Raw genomic sequence first — 23,682 nt, 5'->3', positions numbered from 1 at the left:
CATTGGCCTTTTGGTTGCTTCCCTGATTAATCCTCTTCTTATCTGATCACGAGTTTTGGTTGATTACCTTTTCTAGGCAAAATCTCAGTTTAACCATACTCTTTCTATATAAGAATAAATTTAACATTGCTCCATGAGATATACATACTTAGGGATTTTAAAAAAAACACACCTCGATTGGTGCTTCTCCATCAATTAACTCTTGTTTGGATTTCTCCTTGGCCTCCTTGATACTATTTGTGTAGATATACTCTCCGACAAACTCTTTGGGCCTCCCAGAAACAGATTTATTTAATCTGAGAACATGTATCACTGGAATTGCACAGTAGTGGACTCCAATTATTTAGATGATCTTTTTTGGGGAAGGGGGGAGATGGATTGCACCAGAGCTTATTTAGGCATGTCACAACAAATGGGATGAATATATCAGCAACTAATAAGTGGCAGTTTATTTTGTTACTTAATACTTGTTGCTGTGTGTCTTTAAGTCATTTCTGACTTATGGAAACTGTAAGGTGAACCTATCATGAGTTTTTTGTTGTTGTTGTTCAGAGGGGGTTTGCTATTGCCTTCCTCTGAGACTGAGAGAGTGTGACTTGTCCAAGGTCACCTAGTGGGTTTCTATGACTGAGTGGGTATTTGAACCTTGGTCTTCAAGGTTGTAGGCCAATGCTCAAACCACTACACCATGCTAGCTCTCGCTTAACTCTTATGGCACATGAAAAATGTTTGGTACCTTCACATTGTTGAGTATCTTATGTATCTCACTTGTTTACCCCAGTTAATGCCAAATGTGGGGAAATGAGGGCTGTGTATGAATGAGTGAATGTTTCAAGAGGGCACTATATCTGTAACATTATATTATTCCTTACATGAAAGAGCTAGACCAGGATCATCCTGTGAACTTTATGACTTAGAAGGATGTTGAACCCAGTTTTTTCCAGTCTCAGTGGAAATTTCCTCAATCTTAGGCGCATTACAGAGTGCCCAAGAAGGGTGCTCTGCCACCGCCGCCGGTTGCTGCGTTCACAAACTGCAGCGGCCAAACCACGCGGTTCCCGGGCACAGCAAGAAAGAAGCGCCAAAATGGTGCTTCTTCCTGTGCCCCGGAAGTGGCGCCACGAGGTGCTAGTCACGCACTCACGGCGTCACTTCTGCGGTGCGACGCCTGGACGCTACGCATCCGCCATGTCAAAATGGTGCCCCCCGTGTGGATGGGCGCCGCCATTTTGTACGGACTCGGTCCGTACTAGGGTTGAGGGGTGTCCGGAAGGGACGTCCCTACTCAACCCTAATACGCCCCTTCGGCGCGTGTGTAACACGCCATAGTCGAACACAATTAATCACACAACACCATGTAGCTTAGTTGAATGTTCTGTTGCTAAAATCTCAAATTTTGTATTAAAAGTCATGGTACAGTATGAAAAAAGGACACATTATAGATGTCTCCATGTGTGTGAGTTGTCATGGCATTCATGTATACCCATGCTGTTTCTTGAAGCTTTTTGGAATTATCTGGGTTGTTAGATGGTATACTTGACCCTGGTACAATCCACACAGGCTTCTTAAAGAAAGAAAAAACATTTGCTATTTTTGTACTTACAGGGCAGATCTCAAAGCATCATACACACAGGAACTTTTCATCTTCCTCTCCTCTTTTGGTGGCAGCTCCTGAAAGGCACCTTAAGACCATTGCACTATTCTTGCCTACTCACCAGGGACAAAAGACTGTGCCAAAGCAAAAAATAACTCATGTACCCATGCAAGCATGGAAGTTCTTTTTGCACATGCACAAGCATTCCTGGGTGTTGGCCACAATTTCAGGCTTTGATGGTTCTAATCTTTGTGGAGCCATTAAACTCTGAGATGCCCAAGCCTGAATCCATCCAAGTTATTTCAAAGTCATTTTCTGCTACTGTTGAACAATCTTCCCTTTTGATTGCTGCTGCCAGATCCCATAACTCCCGCTGTAGGGCATAGGTGTCCTTGATGTGCTCAGCTGCTGTGCCAGTCAAGATTTGCGCACATCAATGTAAGGTTCTGTCCTCCTGGGACAAGAAAGTAGGCAATGTGTTCATAAGGCTGCAATTCTAACTGTTCCTAACATAGGAATCTGAGTCAGATTCTTGGTCCATTTAACCTGGTATTGTTGATACTGTCTGATAACTCTTTCCAGAGTTTGTGACAGTTTTTCTAGCCTCATATGGAGATTCCATGGATTGAATCTGTGACCTTTAGTATTCAAAACTTATGGTCTCTTGAATTTGCTTAGACATGTTTAATTATCATTTATTTGTTACATTTATTTCCCATCCATACTATAATGAGTTCATAATAGTGCATGCATGTCTCTTCTCTCCCCTGACAACCTTGAGATAACAACTTCAGATAGGTCAAGCTGAGTGACTGGTCCAACGTCACTCAATGAATTGATGGCTCTGTGGAGACTAGATCTGCCAAATCCCAGTCCAGCACTCTTTACTACTCCCGTAATGGTTCCCCAAAATTGAGTGTACCTCATGAGGGTACACTCTGAGTGCCCCCTCTGGCGTGTGTGCCATACGTTTGCCACCACTGGTATAGAACATTTTAAAGGATGTTAAAGCAGCCCAAATAATCAGAAAGACACTGAAGGGATTAATACTCAGTGTATGTACTTTGTATGGTGGGCAGACTTTGGGTTGTATGCTATGGATTACTGTTGGTCAAAAGTATGTTCTTTTTATTTTTACTTTACTGTAAAAAAAACTGGACTGGATGGCCCTTGTGGTCTCTTCCAACTCTATGATTCTATAGAAGAGGTTACTGGAAGAGTCAACCTGCCCAGTCTCTGAGAAGCCTGGAGGGCAGGTATATCCACAAGTGGAAGTGGCCTTTAATTTGACAAGAGAACTACTTTCACTGTTCTGGCACTCTTTAATTGGCATTGACTGTTTAATCCAGGATTAAACTGCCCAGTGCCCTGGATCTACAAGTGAAACCTGCCTCAAGCTGTTGTAAGCGAGTGGATGTTGCTACTTCTTTAAATTACCACCATCCCACTGAGCTAGGGCCACTGTGAGGACTTTTGAAGAAAATGAAGAAGAGTGGCCAGTATTGCTTAGAGCAGTGCTATTAAACTTAGGTAGGCTCTTCAGGGCCCTGTGGCAGATGTGGACACCCACTATGGGAAAGTCTCTTAGCAGCACCTTCATACTTTAATTCAGTTCTGAAGGTGACAAGTCACGGCTCATTGTAAACTATGGTTAAGTATTATGAGTGTACTGGGCCATACTTTAAACACTGGTACTGTATATGAAACTCAACCATACATGGAATGTTATCATCAGTTCTCATTTATGAGGAACAGTGAGTTTGTGGCACTGTAAAGCAGGGATGAAAACTGCTACCCTCCATAATTTATTGGACTGCAGGTCCAAGTGTTCTTTCCTATTGGCTACATGGCTAGAGCTGTTGGGAGCTGCAGTCCAGCAGTGCTTGTAGGGCTACATGAATGCTGCCTTGAATCCCATTTTGAGAGAAATAAATCCCACAAAATAAATGAATAACTAAATAAATCCCAGCTCTGCTCTAAAAATTAGCGCTTAAGTCCAATTACTAATGTCATCTAAAGCAAAGCCATTGACTCAGGTGTTGAATTCACTACTTGTTTAAATCAAAATGACTCAATGGGGTTGCTTTAGTTAGGATTAGCAACTGGGTGTAAGATGCGTGAATGTTTATTCAGAATTGCAGAGTTGGGTGTGTGTGTGTCTGTCTGTCTGTCTCTCTCTCTCTCTCTCTTTATATATATATATATGAACATGCCTAAATTTTGAGTTAAGATTTCATGCATATTTGTGCACAGAAACTTATACCTTATATGTAATTGAGGATGGCATTATTTGAGAGGAAAATGAAATGTGGAAAGTACTGACAATGACAATTACATTATTAACACTGGCCATTCATAAAATTGTTGCTGATAACATAAATACATTGGCCTGTAGCAAGTAATTCAGTTAATGCACGTAAGCCTAAATCCAGTTATTAGTCCCACCTGGAGTACCCTATTGCTTCAGTGGGATGTACCTATGTGTTCACTCTCCATTTAAATAATTGATTCAATTAGTCTATTCTGTCTGAAAATAACCAATAAGATTCTTTCCTGTGTGTGCTAAGAACTGTTGTTTTTGTTATTTTTGTGTGTCATCAAGTCATTTTTGGTTTATAATAACTCTGGCATAAACTTATCATGTGGTTTTCTTAGCAAGATTGGTTCAGAGGGGGTTTGCCATAGCCCTCATCTGAGGCAGAGAGAGTGTGACTTATCCAAAGTCATCTGCTGGGTTTCCATGGCTGGATGGAAATTCAAACCCTGGTCTCCCAGAGGTCTAGTCCAACACTCAGATCATTACAACATGCTGGTTCTTGAACAACATTTATCCCACTCCAAAACTCTAGTAACAGAATGGAGCTTGTAACTTGGGCAGCGTTTGAAATTTTTTTGAAGGTCACACAATGGTCACTTTAAGTTGTAGAGACAGAGAACCCTGGGTGGTTGAAGTAGTCCCTTCCTGATTTTTTAATATTGTTATGTCTCATGTCAGCATTGTGTCTTCTCTTGTGTGTGTGTGACAACTGCCTCATAGCTGGAGCAAAAAACTGTCATCTTTTAGAAATGCTTTTCCATCAACAACCATTTGGTCAGGACAAGTCCAAACTTGGTACTTTGATCAGGGCTCAGTTGCTGTATTGTTCTAACACAGGCTTGTTATAGCAAGTTCGGAAGCAGTAGTTGCTTTTAAAATTATTTGTTAGATGAAGTAAAGTGGTATAGAAGATACTTCTTTTGGAGGCTATAATATATGGTGTTTATTACGGCAGGAAAAATGGGCCATTCAGGCATTTTAAGTAAAATATAACTGTGCTTTCAAGGATTTGAAATGGACATTGTGGTGGGCTGCAGGCAAGGTGTTCAATTTTGTTCTTTAAAAGTACTCAGGGAGCCAGCAAATTACGTACTGTAATTTGTCAGCTCTGTGAGAGAAGCATGTGGAAATCAAACTCTGGAAGGGAAGCACGAGCAAAGCACTGTGCTTATCATCTTGTATAATATAAAAATGACTGGATTTCTTCAGAAACCACTGTGTCCCAAGGTTTTAAATGAGCAGAGTTATATAGTACTAGATAGTTAAGAGAGCCAGCATGGTGTAATGGTTTGAGCGTTGGACTACAGCTCTGGAGATGAGAGTTTGATTCCCTACTCTGCCATGGAAACTCATTGAGTGACCTTGGGCAAGTCACATGCTCTCAGCTTCAGAAAATCCTGTGATAGGTTCAGCTTAGGGCCATCGTAAATCACAAATGATCTGAAGGCACACAACCAGCAATAACAACAACAGACAATCAAACATAAATGGAGGGAATAGCAAGAAAAGCTTGTGGGGAACAGAAACATGTGTACATAAGCTAAGATGGTTGAGACATGTGATGTCAAACTGAAGAAGTACTGTCAGCATTAGTATGTCAGATACTGCGGGTGTACCAGAAGCAGGGAGTGTTTCATGAAGGTTTTTTTCTCTTTTCTTTTTGGCATTTGTAATTTTTTAGCATTTGGGAACTGCCCAGTGTTGGAGACAGGATGGGCCATAGATCTGATTCAGTACATTTATTTTCTTAAGAGGATGTTCTGCCTTTCCTGGAGGGAAAGGACAACCATCCTTTCAGGAAACAACTCAGCATTATTTAATGGCATTTCCCCAGAAAAGAGGGAGGAAAAAACCTCTCAGAAGAAAATTGAAATTGAAATGTCCTGTTGCAATGCTGTCTCAGATTAACTGTTTAGTAACAAAGCAGAATCACCATTAATGCACCTTAACTGGTTGATTTCACACCTGTCTGCTAATTAGACCTTTGCTCATGGAACTTGGATACAGAACATGAAAAACCTTACTAGGTAATCTCAACTTCCTTGATGTCTAGAAATCCTGAAAGACAGACAGTTATTAAAACTGGTAATAGCTTTTCTCATGTCTAAGTTGTTCAATTGTGATAATATGAGGGGTGTTTATGTTTGTTTATTTGTCTTTTGGGTGTCTTGGAAGCCACAGTACTTTATAAAGTTGTACTCCCCAATTTGTGGGAGACTATATAAACAACACATTTTATGGCAGCTCAAATTAACTGTCAAATAAAGGTTCAAGCCATATATATAGTGGTACACATGTGGTTGACCCTGCCAAATTCTTTCTTTTGCTAAAAGCAGCCTCTTGGTATCTGACTTGGATCAGAACCATGATGCTGGAGATGGGAGAGGACTAATGCATTCCTCCCTTGTCAATATTTGTGCTTGCCTGTGGAAAGAAAATTGTGGTGTCACAGTGGTTAAATGCCAGTATTGCAGCCACTCACTCACAAACCACAAGGTTGTGAGTTCAGTCCCAACCAGGGGATCAGGGCTGACTCAACCTTACATACTCCTGAGGTTGCTAAAACGAGAACCCAGCTTGATGGGCACAATTACTGCTCAGTGTGGTATGAAGTGGCATATAAATGAAGCTGCTATTGCTACGTATTTTTTTTTCTGTCTGTGATTTTGAGTGTGCAGCCTTGCAGATGTTCTGAGACTGCACCTTCCATCATCCACCATTGTCTGTGCTGCAGAGGGGTGATGGGGAGCTGCAGTCTAACACTGGGAGGACCATATGCTTCCTACATGTTCTCCATAGAAATAGTTGCTATTGCAGAAGGAGTAATACATATGGCTTGCAATCCAAGCCCCCATTTCCATAGTCCCTGTCTAATAGAGACATTTATTTCAGAAGAGGCTGGGACATACAGTTGAAGACCTCTCAAGTCCTATCTAGTTTGTCCCCAGTTGGTGGAGAATTTACAGTCAGACTCCCAGATTCAGAAAGTGAACCCAGTGTACACCCCTTTTGCCTCCAATGCTCTTGGTGGCTGGGTGGAGTGGTATGTCTTAAAAGTGTTTGTGCAGCTGAAAGCTACTGAATGAAGTCTGGGGAAGGAAGAACTAATTACAGTAGTATGTGGGGGCAATGAGAAAAGTCAGAGAAGAGGGTGTGCCTTGATACATCAAAGAAATCATCTAAATTTACTTTTAGAGCTTGAGGAGTATATAATATTTCTGGGACATGCTTTCCAGTATGCTCTTACCCTAGGGAAATAGACCAACCTAAAATTAGACAGGAGTTAGTTACAGAAGAACAGTACAAAAAAGAATATCACTGGAGACCAAATCCAAGAATTCATTTAACTTTTTCCACACTTTCAGGAGGGGCACTATCCTGAACCCTATGTGCCTCATGACATTTTAAAGGTTTGTTTGTGTAAAATGACTAGGGCTGGCCCTCCTGTTAGGCAAAGTGAGGTGGCTACAATAACCAGCAAATTTGGATTGTCTTAAAAGGGTAGCAGATTGTTAGTTATTCACTTTGTATTTTTTTACAGCCAGAGCTAAGGGAATGATGCTTGTGGGATTCTCTGTCTCATGTGTCAGAACAACCTGGCTGGCATTTACTAGGACCTTGATGGGTGAATGTATGGTGCCCTTGGCTACTCTACCTTCAGCAGCAAGATGTCTTGGGCAGCTTTGGCAATAGCTTACATCTTAGGAACTAGTTGGGCTAAGTTGTAGCCCATGCAGGATGAGACTGTTTGGCATGCACTTCCAAGTTTGCAGGCGTTCCAAAGTAGAGCTGCTACTACTTGTTAGGCTCTATGTTATATCTGTGTGGTTGCAATACATCTGCGAGGTGTGACTGGCTGTAGCTTTTGTGAAGTATTGCCTAAAAAAACTGAGTGTGAGGAGGAAGTTTGGCTGGACATACGCTGCTGTAGAGGAAGAGTGCTGGATTGTTTAATTTTCAAAACCAGTCAGAAGACTTAAACTGGGTTTGAAGTCTTGGAAAATATTAACCCAACTTATCTGTAGCTTGACATTTCTCTTTCAGCCAAGTTTGCCTTAACTTGAATAGATAATTTGTACAATATTGTGAATAAAGATTCCAAGCCACTGAGGCATCACCTCCAGCAGAGTTGGATAGAGCCACCATTCCTAGTGTTATCTTCCTTCTTCTTTCTGTGAGAATCCTACTTTCACTTTAATATTTTGTATATACATATGAGAAATGGAAACCTTATCAAAATGATATTTTCTGATGGAGAAGTCTTTTCTGTGGAGAAGTTTTTCTATTGGATTTTACTTTTTGATTCTTAGATTGCTTGGTTTAGATGTAATGGAACTTCCAACTATGAACCTGAGGATCAAAGCAGATGGCCCAGAAGGAACGATCTCTGGCCATGATTGCCTTGTGACCACAGTGACTGGATGGCCCACTCTTGAAGTAGGCCACCACCGTGGTCCCAAACAGGCCACCAGCAGGACTGGATTAAATGTGCTTATTTTACTGGTGGCTTCGAGTTGCCCTAGGCTGCCTCACAGCAGCTTCTGGCTGCTTCAGGGGTATACGTCACCTAAACGCCACACCCCTGAAGTTTCTGGAAGCCATTCTTTTAAGCCCAACTGTTTTGGACCAGAGTCTTGGCAAACCTTAGGTTTACATGATCCTCACCCGAGTCCTTTTATTCATTTATTTATAGCTAGACTGCCTTTCAGCCCTAACAAGGGTTTCTACAGTTCTTTATACTGCTGTGGATGCCAAGAACACAATTAAAAAGATTTAGCTTGAATGCAGATTTAAAAAAAAGAGCCAAATTCAAAATGGTGTCAAAGAAGGCCTGGAATTGAATTGTTTCCTGTCCATCTTTGTAAATGAGAGACACTGTACTGTCTGGTATTAATATTGTTTTATTAAAGTATTCATTGATCATGTTTCATCCATGGGGCACTCAGACTGTAAGGGAGATACAGTCTATTCAAGGCAACCAGTTTGATCAATATATCTATCTGTACTTGATATGTGTAGAGATGTTGCTTGCATTTGACAAAATGTTTCCAAGCAAGAATTGAAACGATTCTTATGGTTTAGACCAGGGGTCGGCAACCTATGGCCCGTGGGCCGGATCCGGCCCGGTGAGGCCTTGGGACTGGCCCCAGCCTGGTCCTGCCGCCGAATGTCGCCCCACCACAGCTTCCGTGCCGTTCTGGGCGCCATTTTGAGTTCGACCCCCCAGTTGTCTGAGGGACAGCAACCCGGCCCCCGGCTCAAAAAGGCTGCCTACCCCTGGTTTAGACTATAGCTACTGTAAGCCACAGCCAGTGTAGCCTATGGCCAGGGATTTGGAACATTATATTATAAAATATCTGGATGGCAGCAGATTCCCTACCCTTCATACATATGTAAAGGATCACATAATCACATGGGGCATTTGCCTTCTGGTGAAGACCCTAGCCTTTACCATATATAATGGGTTGGATCCAGAGTGATTCAGGATTTGGGTGCACCGAAGACAATGGGATTTAAGTAAAACTTGGTTCTGTTTTCCCACTGGTTTCACTGGAATTAAAGTGTGACTACCTTTGTCTGCATCCAATCCAATGCATTAAGATTCTTTTTATCCAGTATACAGTAATACAGATCACAAAGCAACCATGGACTAGAAGACCTTACTTGAGGTAAACCACTTATTTAAACTGATACTTACTTTGGGATAGTTTGATCATTAGTCCTGGCTTATAGTTGCAATCAGTTTGTTTTAGTTGAAATGTTAATTTTTAAGTCAGTGCCACTAATGTGCTGCTATGTATCTATTTATAGCTAATAGCTAATGAGATATCTAGATGGCTAATTCAGAAGAAGAGTATAAATATGTATTGAGCAAATACAAATTAAATCAGTGACTTAACTATGGCCTCCAGATGGGTGGAGGCCATAGTTTCATTTAGGTTACTTGACACTGTATTTCTGTTTATGTTAACAGTGTATCTTTTCTAAAGCAAATTAGGCAAATATCTGATTTAAACTGAGCAAGTGTAGCTTGAAAGCTAAATGTCAGTCTTTGTAGCTTCATTACAAATTTTCAAGGGAATCATAATGGTTGGCACATCAAGTTAAAGTTTTAAATAGCAATTTCATGGCGATGGCTATATAACATTCAGATGGCTTAAAATGAAACTAGAAGTGATTTGGGCAGTCATCTGTAACAAGTAGAAAATGCTGAATTTGTTCCTGTTGTGTTATGTATATAATATAACATAGCTGATACCTACAGATAATTTTTAGATCTAAACAATATTGATATATCAGCATTTTCAGTGACAAAGGGCATTGTTTTATTATGTACTGTTATGCTGCTTGGCATATTCCATGTCTTTTGACTGCTTTGGACTAGCAGCTCAGTTTCAAAACACTTAATACTTGAGTATTGTATAAATCCCAATTATTTCAATAAAGATTGCTTGTGCATCAATGACCTTATGTGAAGTTCATAGCTACGAGCAGGTTTATTCATAGAAATTAATATGGCTCTCTATATAATGAGCACATTCTAGAGAAAATTTAAGACTGCCAGCATCCCATTAAGTAGGCATATAATATAAGTAATTAAGTATAAATGCTGGTACTAACTGTAGACACCTTATGTGGACATTCATTAATTTCAGTGAAAGTTAGTTCAACATTATGTCCACTGTCAAAGGTTGTAGTAGTACAGGATGCCCTTTGTTCTGTTTGAAAAGGAAATACTACACAAGTGAGGACTATTTTCCATTTTCATCCATTCTGGTTCCTTTTGCAGTTCCAACTTGACTGGACTGTAGCCATGAGAAACCTTAATATGTCTCACTAGTATCAGTGGAAGTTAAGCACTTGCCTCAAAATAGTCTCCAGAATCCTGGGTAGACTTATGCACGGGGCAATAGGTCTTTCACCAAGCTTCTCCCCAGCTGGGCTGCCTCCGCAAGGGGCAGCCCAGTTGGGAAGAGCCTGGGAAGGGTGCGTGTTCGCCCTGGAGTCTCTCCTTCACTGGGCTGCCTCCGCAGAAGAAGCCCAGCGAGGGACAGGCTTCTCAGGGTGCACGTTCGCTCTGGAGACCTCTCCTTTGCTGGGTTTCCTCTGCAGAGAAAGCCCAGCGAGGGACAGGCTTCCAAGGGCGCGCATTCGCCCTGGAGACCTCTCCTTCGCTGGCCTCCCTCTGCAGAAGAAGCCCAGTGAGGGACAGGCTTCCCAGGGTGAACGTTCTGCTACCCTTTTAAGACAATCTAAATGGTATAAAACAAATAAGATATGAAATATAAAAAGTATATAAGCAAATTCCTGATTGTAGAAAGCTTGTGGATCAGAGCAAATGTGTTTAATTCGGTGCTCTTCTATAGGCACTAGTTTTATAAGGTTTTGTGTGTGTGCGTGCCTGTGTGTGTGTATAGGGAAAATGAAATGTAATTTCAATAGCTATGCAAGTCTCTGAAGATTGTTTAATGTAGTTGGATGAATGGTAAATTAGGCCACTGTGCTTAGAAATGAGCATAAGACTAAATGATTTTAACTTTTTCTGGAGTGCACCCAAGGGATGAAAACTGCAGTCCTGCCTGAGCAGTGGTTTCCTGATCTCTTCTATGATGGGAAATGTACTACCTAGCATAAGGGTTACCTACTGTGCACATGGCATATTTCTCTGCCCATAAAATAGAATATGAAAGGATGACTGTGTGTGAAACTCTCCCTGATACTTGAAGTTACCATATCCTGGTCAACGTGTTCAGCATCCAGTCCAAGCTAGATTCAGAATCAGATAACAAGGATTTTAAAGGCAGCAAGTTTCTAATTCATTAACACATACTGAAGGGAAATTCCTGTCTTCTTAGCGCAGACCTCAAGTAGCAAAGATTAGTTTTTGTGTAGGAGTTTGAGTTCCTAATTTTATTGAACTCTTACCTCAGTTTTAATTTAATAGGAAGAAGAAGAAAACAGTGGGTGCCGACTGCATTTTACCATGTAAACAAACCTAATTCCTGTGTAGTTGTGGAGTGTATAGTTTTGAATTCCACAAATACAGACGAGAGATTCATCTGGAAAACTTCAAGATGCAGTAGGAGGAAGTGTTGAGAAGAACAAATTATATTAGAAGCACAGATGCTGTGTGGGCTGATTTTCCCCTTTGCAGTCAAAAGCCAAAAGTGCATATTGAATATACAGTCCAGATGCCAGATGGCTTCCACTTATATGTCATCTTCTGCTGGGTAATAACCAGACCTTTTCTTTCAGGGTGGTGAGTATACAAAGAGTAACTCTTCTCCCATATGTGTTTTTGGCCATCCGTAACAAACACAGATATACTAAGCTGGTGTCAAATTGTTTTTGACAGGATCTCTAAATGAAATGTCTGAAGCCTGCTGAACATGATTTCATAGTGTCTCCTTCCTAGAGATTATTACAGATTTCTCACAATACTTCTCAAAATAAAAATCTAATCTACTCAGATTTTTGGTGTCACTTTTCTTCTTGCCAGATTTCAGATGGAGGGCTGCTCAGAGATGGCGGATTATATGGGAGCAGGCAATCCCTCAAATAGGTTGGACCCAAGCCATATAGGGCTTTAAAGGTTATAACCAACACCTTGTACTGTGCCCGGAAACTAATAGGCAGCCAGTGAAGAGATTTTAGAACGGGTATTATTCGGTCACTCCTAGTTTTTCCGGCAACCAGCCTGGCTGCCATATTTTGCACTAGTTGAAGTTTCCAGACTAGGCACAAGGGTAGCCCCATGTAGAGCGCATTACAGAAATCAAGTCGTGAAGTTACCAGTGAATGTACAACGGTTTCTAGGTCCTTTACTTCCAGGAAAGGGCGCAGCTGGCGTTCCTACTGGCTGAGAACCCTTTTTGAACAGTTCTCACTCTGGGACAGGCAAGGGACACTATGAGCACCAAATGGGACCTGGATGGGAACCTAGCCATGCGATAAAGTGTGTTCCATTCCGTTCTCATTTAGTACCCAGAACGTTAAGCGATAAACTTACATAATTCATCATAGTCCCTGTTACATGTGGCACAGGAACTGTGATTAAGTGCCCAAAATGTGTCAGTATTCACAAGCCTACTTCAAAACAAGTTTTAAGGATGGTTTATGATCCTATCTCCCCCCCTCCCCATATGTGCCTTTAATTCGCCTACTAACTATGAATTTCATAGGGTTTTCTAAGGCAAGGGACACTTAGAAATGGTTTTGCCAGTTCTTTCCTCTGCAAGTTAGCCTACAGCACCTGGTATTCATTGATAGTCTTCCATTCAAGTACTTACCAGGGAAGTACTAACCTTCTTAGCTTCCAAGATCAGATGGGATATTGTGCCTTTAGGGTATTTGGATTATTTGCTGTTTAATAAGCAAATAGTAATAGGTCATGGTTTGCACATAATGGGAAACTGCTGGATTCTTGTTTAGTTTTTCCCAGTGTGTGAAGGAAAGAGTAAGGAATTGAGTGCACTCAAATACTCATGCATATCTTGGTTTATTTGAGTTCTTATTCAGGAACTTCATGCAGATGGAGCCATTGTCTGCTACTGTATTCACATTCAGAATATAGATTGAGTGTTGCCTTAGAACTTTTGCCTTTGATCTACAGGAATATTAAACAGACTAGAGTTGATTACAGAATAACATCCCGAGAAGATTACAACTGGAGACAAAATACAAACCTTTGTTGAAAATTATGTTCCAAACATTTTGGTAGCGGCACTGCCCTGAATCCTATGTGCTTGATTTAATTTTGGAGTTTGAGTATGTAGTGGCCAGGACTGACACTACTATTAAGTGGAGTGAATTCGGTACTTCAGGTGGCAGATTTCAGGTATCATAAAGGGAACCCCAAATTGTAGTTATTTACTTTATTATCATAATGTTGTACTGCCAGAGAGGAAAACTGATATTTAGGAGATTTTCTGTCTCATCTACTAAAATAACTTGGCTATGTTTGGATACTGTGTACCTTGACTTGGGTGGATGAAGGGGGTCATCCTGTGTTTGAGCATCATAGGTAGCAAAATGTCTTGTACTAGCCTGGTAATTCCTCCCAAGGAGCTAATCAGGATAATAAAAGTATGGTGAGATTGAAGGGGATTTTTTAAAAAAGTCTTTCACATTCATGAAAGGAGTCTGATAGCAGATTGAACTCAATAGTTTATTTAAAAACACAGTGCTCAGTGAACTCTAGCTTGGTAGTTCAAGGTTCCACACCAAACAAGCAATTAAACCAATTTAAATGGAATTCTTACAAAACCACATAGTGGCAGCAATTGGTCAATTTAGGACTATGGCAGGATACAGACTGCCCAAAAAGGGCGGTCTGTCGGCACCTTCTTTTCCACTGGCGGGAAGCTGCAGCGGATAAACCACATGGTTTCCCGACGGCAAAAAAGAACCCGCAAAAAAACAGGTTCTTTTTCTGGCGCACTTGTGATGCCTGAGTGTGCTAATGGTGCACTTGTGACGTCACAAGTGCGCCACAACGTGCAGATGCTAAGTGTCTGTCGCATCAAAATAGGGGTTTCCATTGTGTACAAGGCGCCGTCATTTTGATGTACGGAATATGTACTAGGGTTGCGGGGCGTCTATAAGCGACACCACGAGGCAACCCTGGCACATATTCATTACGTGCTTAAAGGCCCATTTGTACTGGGCCTATGATAGACATGCAAACCTACCAATATGGAGCAAGCACTTTGTGCTGGTCTATGACTGTAATAAAGATGAACTGAACTGAACAGAGCAAGTACTATTTCCAAACTATGTAGTGGACCCTTGTTATAAGCTGGGGTTTGGTTCCAAGATCTCCCGTGTATAACAAAATCCGTGTATGCTCAAGTCTCATTACATATAATGACATAGCAAAATGGTGTCCCTTATAAAAAATGGAAAATCAAGGTAAATTTATACTTTTTGGGAACATTTTCAAACCGTGTATCCTTGAATCCGTGTATAAAAAATCTGTGTATAAGAAGGGCCGACTGTATTTCACAGTTGTCCACTGTTTGTTATTTGAGTGTTCAAGCTGTTATCCTTATTAGGCAAACATGTCAAGGTCTTTTGGAACATGGCTCAGAATGTTTGTACATTTTAAATTTGACTTGAAATCACCAGGAACTTACAGCCCTTTCTGTAGCTAAGCAAACTGAATTCTTCAACATGGCTCTACCTGATCTAGACCTTATGGTCACTTTTTGACTTTTCTCCTTCAAGATAAATGGTGTGCCAGAACTGTATGATCACCATAAGAAAAGTGTTGTTTATTTTAAAGAAGCCCAAAATTGAACCATCTTGCTGATCTTTTTATTTACCTTTTATTTAAATACTCTTTATGCTTTTTTTAGTTTTGAAAAAAATATAAATGTAAGAAACAGTTTTAAAATAAAATAAATATATACCCCTATTCTAAATGTGTTTACTTGGAAACAGTACAGTTGTTAAAGTCACTGCATATTATTTCAACAAAGGAACCATTCTATCCACTGTGAGCGTATAGTGGGGAAAAAGTATACCTGTTTGTCTTGTAGCATCAATTTCTGATCATTCTTTTCTTTCCAGATTTTTTCCCTTCTAAATCTCTGTCTTATTCTTTTTATTTTTCAGCAGTGGTTCCAGTCTAATAAGCTATCTCTCCCCACACTCTTTCCTTCCTTCCTCCCTCCCTCCCAGTTTCCTGAAGGAAAACATGTAGATAAAATAAGAGATAATATTTGCCCTCCCCTCCGGCATGCTCCAAACAAGAGGGGAGATATGGGGACCTCTAACAGAATGTTTTCTGTGGCAAACTTCTGCATGCAGTATAACTTTGTCACTGTTAGAAGGGAATGTGAACATTGTGTATCAAAGCATATTTCCTGTTTTATAGTCAGGACTGCATTATCTTATAATTGCAGCAGCATTTAATAGCTGAGATAAAATTCTGTTTTGTTTTTAAATAACAGGAGTTTCATATTGTAAAAGCTGACAGGTACTTGCTTACCTGTGGGAGTTAGAGGCTTTCATGCTGACTAAAATCTAACCTTACCTTATCCTCCCAGTGTTGCCAATTTCTGGGGAATTTCCCAGAATTCGGGGAATTTAATTAATTTCTTTCCGGGGATTTTGACTGAATAATAATAATAATAATAATAATAATAATAATAAATATTGAGGAATTCTGGGGATTTTGGATTTTGGTAAAACATTCCAGGGAATATCTTCGAGGCTTGTTGGCAACACTCAGCATCCAAGGTGTACCAACCAGTGGAAAGTATAAAAACACACCAATGCACAAATAAAATATAAAGTACCTTAGGGAACCTTTAGAGAGCCAGCTGGGTGAACTTGGGCAAGTCATATTCTCTCATCCTCAGAGAATGACAATAGCAAACCCTCTCAGAAGAAACTTGCCAAGAAAACCTCGTATGACGTCCTCAGGGTTGTCATAAGTCAAAAACTACTTGAACGCACAAACAACAACAATCATCTTAGGGACACATTTTGAGTGTGCATTTTTATAGTATTACACCTGAAATCAAGAGCCACTCGTGGTAGGTTTACTTTAGGGTTACTGTACTACTTGAATGGCTGGGCACATAAGTATATGATCAAGCTTGAATAATTTAGAGTATTTTTCTTGGAAACCAGTACAGTCAGTTTGGAAAGAAAAAAGATCAATACATTTCAGACTTCCCAACTGTGGCTCTTCATTTATGGGGTTGCTCTACTAACTGTAAAACTTATAAAATGCTAAATTGAAAGGCTCACAGTGAGCAGTTCCTTCATAGGATGTATGGAAATGTTGCTTGGTTATTCTTCCTCATTGGCCAGGGGACAGAGATTGAAGGCCACTGGCAGTTTTGGGATCAGCCAGTTGTGTGTCACTCTTTCTAGACAAAAATGTTTCTTAGTATCTGTTTAGTTAACTGATTGGATGGACCAGAAGCATAAGGAGATACAATGAGGTTTAGACACACAATGTCACTAATTCATCACACACTCCAGCCTATATTAGGGCCAGTTTTCATTGCTAGATGGTGCATTGGAAATGTCTCCAAAAGAGGGATTCTGCATTGAATAAAATTTTTTGAGGGAGTACACTCATCTCTTCACATTCTCTGAGTTTAGGGGAACCCCCCCCCCCCCCGTGAATGTGGAAAAACCACAAATAACAAAAACACTATGTTTTTACCTGAGATAACACCTTTCTAGGACTCTCTAGGTCCTCCAGTGCATCTCTGTGGTCAACATCTGCCAGATATTGACCACAGAATTGTGCCGGAGGAGCTACAAATGCCTAGTGGAGTGTTCTCTCTAGGAATCTCTAGGTCCCTCAGTGTGACTTTTGGTTAAAGTTGACCATAGAGTTGCGCTAGAGCACCTAGATATTCCTAGAGAAAACATATTAATAAAATCTATGAATTATCAAATGTCAAAGCCGCAAATGTGGAGAGATGAATGTATTTCCAAGCAGCTGAGATGATGCCTGTTGTAACAGTATTGAAACATGTTAATTAGTTTCTCATAAATCATTTAGGAAATTGTTATGACTCATGAAGCAGTGCATTTTGGCCTGAACTGTAATATATAATACAAAGTTTGTTATTTTTGGCCACAAAAGGCTGTGAGAGAGGTCCACCTCTAGGGGGAATACTAAAGGTTATAATTGCTAGGCAGCTGCTGAGTCCCATTCCCTTCCAGTTGGACCAACCATCAGAGAAGTTTGGCTCTTGTCAATCTTTCTCCTTATTGTTGCTTCTTGGCCTTTCCAAGGATGCAAGTGAGCCATAAGCATGGAGGTGGGAATATATCTTCTAGCTGCGTTGTGATCAACTTCTGGACATTTGTTTGGATTGGGTCTAAATGACAAGGGAACAGACAGTTGAGGAGAAAATGGGCCCCATTCATGAGGAGAGAGATCCCACTGAGTGCACAGTTTGGCAGGAAGAGTCCTGATTAATCCTCTGTTATCCCACTTTTTCAACTGTTTTTTAAATGTCGCAGTTATTCTTTTCTCCTCCCACTTTCCCCATTATCCTCAATTTACACCGATGGCTGCAGAGTGAGTTCAAAGAGCAGAAGTAGTTAATACTCAGTAAATGCAGCAGGAGAAGAGACAGAGGAGAGGAGCAGGTAGAATCATACTGCTGAAGCTCCTAGTGTGTGTGTTTTTCTCCATTTGGTAGGTTTCTGCCATTTCTGACTGCTACCAAATTCCAGAATTAATGCAGTTTAACGCCGCTTTAACTGGTACAATATGATCCTATGGAATTGTGGAATTTATAGTTTGCTGCGTCACCAGAGCTCTCTGACAGAGAAGGCTAACTATCTCACAAAACTACAAATCCCTGAATTCCATAGCATTGAGCCAGTGGCAGTTAAAGTGGTATCAAAGGCATAAATTCTGCAGTGCAGATGCAGTCTCTACAACACACCTTGGTTTTTATTCGTCAAGTGTTGGAGAGTATATTTTGTGGCAATTTTAGTGTTGTTAAGATTTATTCTATTATATGGTCTGTTTGTATTTTATCTGGTTGTAATTTATCCTCAATCTGTAGGAAGAGCCTGGAAATAATAATAATAATAATAATAATAATAATAATAATAAATATAAATAAATTATTATTATTATTACTATTTGTGTACCTTTGTCTAAGACTGCCCAGAACCTAGAGCAAACAGTGTTCACATTTCAGAAACCACAACACCCAGTGTTGATCAACATACGTGACAAAGCCATTGAAACCTAGGCTCTGGAACCTCCTTCCCAGAAAAGTTAGACTGGCACCCTTCCTGCTTTCTTTGCACAGACAGGCATTCCAACAGGCATTTGATGAGTGACAATATAGGGCCAATTTTACAGAATCTGCTGGTTATTCCTAATTGTTTTGCTGGTATGGATGTGTGCATGTATGTCTTAATGATATATGTTTTAGTCTGGTTTTAGGTTTTACTGATTAATTGTATTTTAAGTTTTATATCTTGTGGATTTTTAACAATTTTTTAAAATTGTTGTCAGCCATTCTGAGTCCCAATCTGGGGAAAGGATGGGATTGAAACAACAACAACAACAACAACAACATAGAAAGCTTTCTTTACAACACAGGCAGCTCTAGTCAGTTGTGAATAAATGTGCAGTGGCATACTCCTATGTGAATTTCTCCTAAGATTATGATGTACTTGAGACATTTTTCTTGTGAGACAAAATGAGATTTCACCAACACATCCAGTATAAAAGGCTGAATAGTACCTTAGTCTTTATGGACATTCTCATTCTAGGGCCAAGTGCCCATATTTTTGAAAGAAGGAAGGAAAGAGTATTTACCCTGTAGTTTTCTAGCTACATACCAAGGCAACATGCAAAAAGTTGCAGCTGTTCTTTTACTCTTCGGACATTCCTGCCTTCAGTATACAGGATTCTGCCTTGCAAATTGTTCATTATGGTGTACGCTGCTGAATGTAATCATAGTTACTCATCTGTCACCCTGGTGTTCCCCATTGTTTTCAAGGGAATCAACAGTAAAATCAAGCAGTACTATTTGAAACAAACCTACATGTCTGTGTTTATCTTTTTAAAGACAAAACCAGGAGCTGCATGAGAGGAAGCTATAATCTAAAGATGACACAGTTAGGGAGCTAAATGTTTGTCTTGATTATGTATCAAGTGGGTAAATATACTAGTCTTTCCTGATTTTCTGTAGACATATCATAACAAACACCAAATATGTATGGATTTCTAGTCAAACATCAATGTTATTTTTTCTTTCTGCAAACATTATTTTCCCTATTTTCTCTCTGTGATCTCTGCAAATTTCTTAGCCCTTATTGCTGTATTTCCTAAGGGGAGTACATATTCATGTCCCTCATGCTGGAGGTCAGTATGATTGATGATGGGCCTCAGCATCTACTTAAGCAGTTCAGAAATAGTAGTATGCATTCTTCCCACCAACCTCATGGGAATTTGGCCTTGATTTTTTATTTTCAAATGTAGTGAGCAAACAAGTCACCTCCAGCCTGTGCTGCTGGAACAGTTGCAATTGCTTAGCCATAGATAAACATTTGGAAAGGTGTGAAAAAATTAATGATTAATTAGGATGTGCTCTGAAACCTAATTAAGGGCATGGTTGAGATTAACCAGGGTTAGTCTATGTAAGGTCATCAAAGGCAGGGAACTATGGATACCTGTTCCCACTCCAAATTCTAAATGTGATCACAAGATGCAGAATGTTGCATCTGTATAAGCTACTATATTATTTTGAATGGTGGTAGAATATAACAGTCAGTATGAACAATGGCCATCCATTGGTTGTACTACAGGGTAGAGATTGTCAGACTTCAGCTTTATGAGAAATAGACATTTTTTACTTGAACCATTAGATCCATCTATTTTTATTTTAACTAACAGATCTAAATATAGTCCTTCTGTACAAAACTGCACTCCTGATGACTCCACGCTGTCTCTTGTTGTTCTTAACTGTCATCAGATCAACGTTATATGTTTTCAAGGAATCGGGGTGATTACTGTGAGTTGTTGTACCTTGTACAGTATAGGTAAAATATGAAACCTAACTTGTTTTCATTTATCCCTATTGCCCACCTCTGATACCAAAGCTCAGAGGTTTTAAAAGCTGGCAAAGTCTCGCCAGCAACTCTAGATGATCCTGTTAAACAATATTGTCTTAATCTAGTTCATGCCTCTGATGAGTTGGCTGTTATTCATTCTGTTTCAGTCATACAAGTGGCTTTCCCCATGCATGCCAGTCTGAGTAAGGCTTTCATTCTTTTTTTGCTAGTAATCTGATAATTACACCTATCGTGGTCCGACATTTTCCTTCACAGGCTGGGGCTTTGTATCATGGTACCTTGTGGATTTCACTTATGAAATCTGTGCTGGAGTTATTAATCTTACTGCAAGCAGAAAATAAAACTTCAAGGCTTATGCTGTGCCTGAGGTTCAGGGTTCTGGGGAGAATAGCCGACAGTGAAATCACTCCATTGAGAAATCTGCTCTTCCAAGGTATTAAGAAATTGGAGAGGAGCCGATTGACACCTTTAGAGATGTAATACCTCAGCAGTACATCTGTTTATAGAACTAAGCAGGGAAAAACTATTCCGTGCAACAATAGAATGCTTATAATGCTATTTTAATCAGAGTCAGTTCTAAATTGCATTTGCTAAAAAAAAATAAACCCCTGTTTTATTTCAGTTGATGTCCATCACTGTGTTAGGCGTTTCTGCCTGGATGAGGGACTACTTGAATAATGTTCTCACTTTAACTGCAGAAACAAGGTAGGCTTGTCATGTTTGTAAAAACCTGACCAATTTGTTTCCAGCTGGATTTTGAAGGAATGAGACTGTTAAAAAGGGCAATGCCGTGTTACTTTTTGCTAATAATATAATGGCTTGTAATATCATCACTTTTTCTATGCTTATTTCTTCTTATTTTTCAGGGGAGACTAACATGTTTTGGAGCATTCTGAATGTTTCCCCTATTTTGTGGCCATTTTTAATTTTATTTAGATAGCTTCCCCCCTAAAAAGGAGAGTAATGAAAAAAAAAATAACATAACAAGCTATGAAACAAATGTAAAAATATTTTTGTAGTGCTAACAATAACACGCTTTTGGGGGGGGGGTGTTGTAAAGAGCGAGGTTTTCAAAAAGTAATCTTTCAAGCTCTGTACATATCACCGATAATTCTTTTAAAAAAAGAATCCACTTCCTTCCTGCTTAGGAGGGCCCCAGGACAAAGGCAGGACAAATCTTGAGAATATTTCACTATTCCCAAAGATCTCCAAAAGCTTAGTTTTAGTAGTACATGGCTTGCATGAGCCAGTCTTGCATCTGGCTGGTCCAAAACATTTTGCTACCTATTTTTTTAAAAAATACGATGTTGTCCCTGAGAACTAAGTTCTCCTACAATGCCAGTTTAGGGGCATGTATTACAGTACTCTTGTGAGATCCTGTTGTAGCTCAGGGCAGTCTCATTTCATTTACTGCAACATAGTGGACAATATGTGTTTTAAAAAATTTGGTAAACAGTAGTCATTATTTAGCAGTATGGATTGATATTTTGAAACTAATTACAGGCTAATGAGTGAATAATTTGAAATTGCTAAACATTGTTCTATACTTGGCTATTTCTTGATAGATTAAAATGGCATAACTATCTCATAATGGAACACTACTGTTAAGAAAATGCTTTCTGCATCCTTTAACCAGATGGCTACTATATTCTGAAATGATGTGCTTTGTGAAGGAGGCAAGATTCAACTCTATTAATCACATCTATTTGTCATTTGTCCTTAGGGTGGAGGAAGCTGTTATTTCCACTTATTTTCCAGTTGTCCATCCAGTCATGATTGCAGTCTGCTGCTTCCTTATCATTGTTGGAATGCTGGGCTATTGTGGAACAGTTAAAAGAAGCCTATTATTGCTTGTATGGGTAAGGATTCTTTTTGTTCATTGGTGTATCGCTACAAGTTCTGGGATTTGTAGTTTGGTGGGACACCGGAGTTCTCTGACAAAAATGGCTAGATATCTCACAGAACTGCAAATCTCAGTTGAGCCAGAGCAGTGTGAAACTGTATTATTTTTGCAGTGCAGGTGCAGTCTTGGCTAATATTTGATCAAAGAAAAAGCATGCTAGCCACCATTGTTACCCGACAAATGCTGTAACCTGCTATGATATCCTGCTTCTACCCGCACCAAGAAAGGACCAGCATCAGGATTCAGGCATCCCAAAAGGAGTTCTATTGTCACACTCAGAATCCCCATGGTTTTGCCACCTATTTAAGAATGAACCAGAGGGAGAGTAGGAAGAAGTCCATAGCATTGAGCCATAGCAGTTAGAGTAGTGTGAAACTGCAGATTCAAGTTCCTGCTCAGCCATGAAGGTCACTTTACAACCTTGGCCAAGTTTTTCTTTCTGTCTGTCTCTTGTGCTAACCTTTCTCACAGGTGGCAGAATTCAAAGACGTAGCCATGTTAGTCTGGCAAATTAGTATGCAAAGGGATCTAGTAGTTCTTTTGAAACTAACTGAAAGAAAGAGGGTGGTAGCATAAGCTTTCCTAGACTTGAGCCTACTTCCTACGAAAGCTATCTGTGAAAGCTCACACTACCAACTTCTTTCTTTCAGTTAGTCTCAAAGGTGCTACAAGATCCTTTTGCTTTCCCACAAGGTCATTACTGAAGATAAAGGATTGGAAAATGAGAGCTGTGTACACCATCTCGTACTCTTTGGAGCAAAGTCACACTAGAAATATAAGTGATGCAAATAAATGAATGGAGTATTAGTAGTCTCCATTTGCTTTGTTGTTGTAGTAGTAATAGTAATAGTTGTTATTGCTGTCGCTGTGTGCCTTCACATCATTTTTGTCTTATGGCAACCCTATCATGTGGTTTTCTGGGGCATCCAGTGGATTTCCATAACCAAGCAGAGAATTGTACCCTGGTCTTCAGAGTCGTAGTCTAATACTCTCCAGGCTGGCTCTCCTCCATTTTCCTTACAATTTTCTTTTTAGTAGCAGTGCAAACCGGGTCTGTCATGAGGAGGCAAAGTGGAGGGGTAGGGAAGAGACAGGGGAGAACTAATGCATAGTAGCATTTTCTGCACAGGAAACAGCACTGGAAAGGAATCTGGATTTTTCGTGTTTTCTTTCCTTTGAAAACACATGCTTCAGACTTGGATGTCTTCAAATTTTTAATCCAATTTTTTTCCTTTTAAACTTCAGACTGAAGGCTCGTTTACCACTTTTTAAAAAAAAATGTGCGGTGTGTTC

At 40.0% G+C, this 23,682-nt stretch overlaps 1 protein-coding gene across 2 annotated transcripts in view; it reads left to right on the top strand.

The window, feature by feature from the left end:
- Positions 1–23,682, top strand: part of TSPAN12 (tetraspanin 12) — an 86,115-nt gene that overhangs the window by 9,108 nt on the left and 53,325 nt on the right. For both annotated transcript variants that reach the window (XM_089524354.1, XM_089524353.1), the window contains exons 3-4: positions 21,109–21,191; positions 22,210–22,345. In XM_089524354.1, coding sequence (XP_089380480.1) covers positions 21,109–21,191; positions 22,210–22,345 — 219 coding nt within the window. The remainder of the gene's footprint in view (positions 1–21,108; positions 21,192–22,209; positions 22,346–23,682) is intronic.

The sequence above is a fragment of the Sceloporus occidentalis genome, unplaced genomic scaffold (assembly GCF_023333645.1).
Source record: "Sceloporus occidentalis isolate IW3139 unplaced genomic scaffold, rSceOcc1.0.p SCAF_5, whole genome shotgun sequence".
Classification (NCBI taxonomy): domain Eukaryota; kingdom Metazoa; phylum Chordata; class Lepidosauria; order Squamata; family Phrynosomatidae; genus Sceloporus; species Sceloporus occidentalis.
The sequence above is the reverse complement of the archived record's forward strand: the minus strand, read 5'-3'. Positions and strand labels throughout refer to the sequence as shown.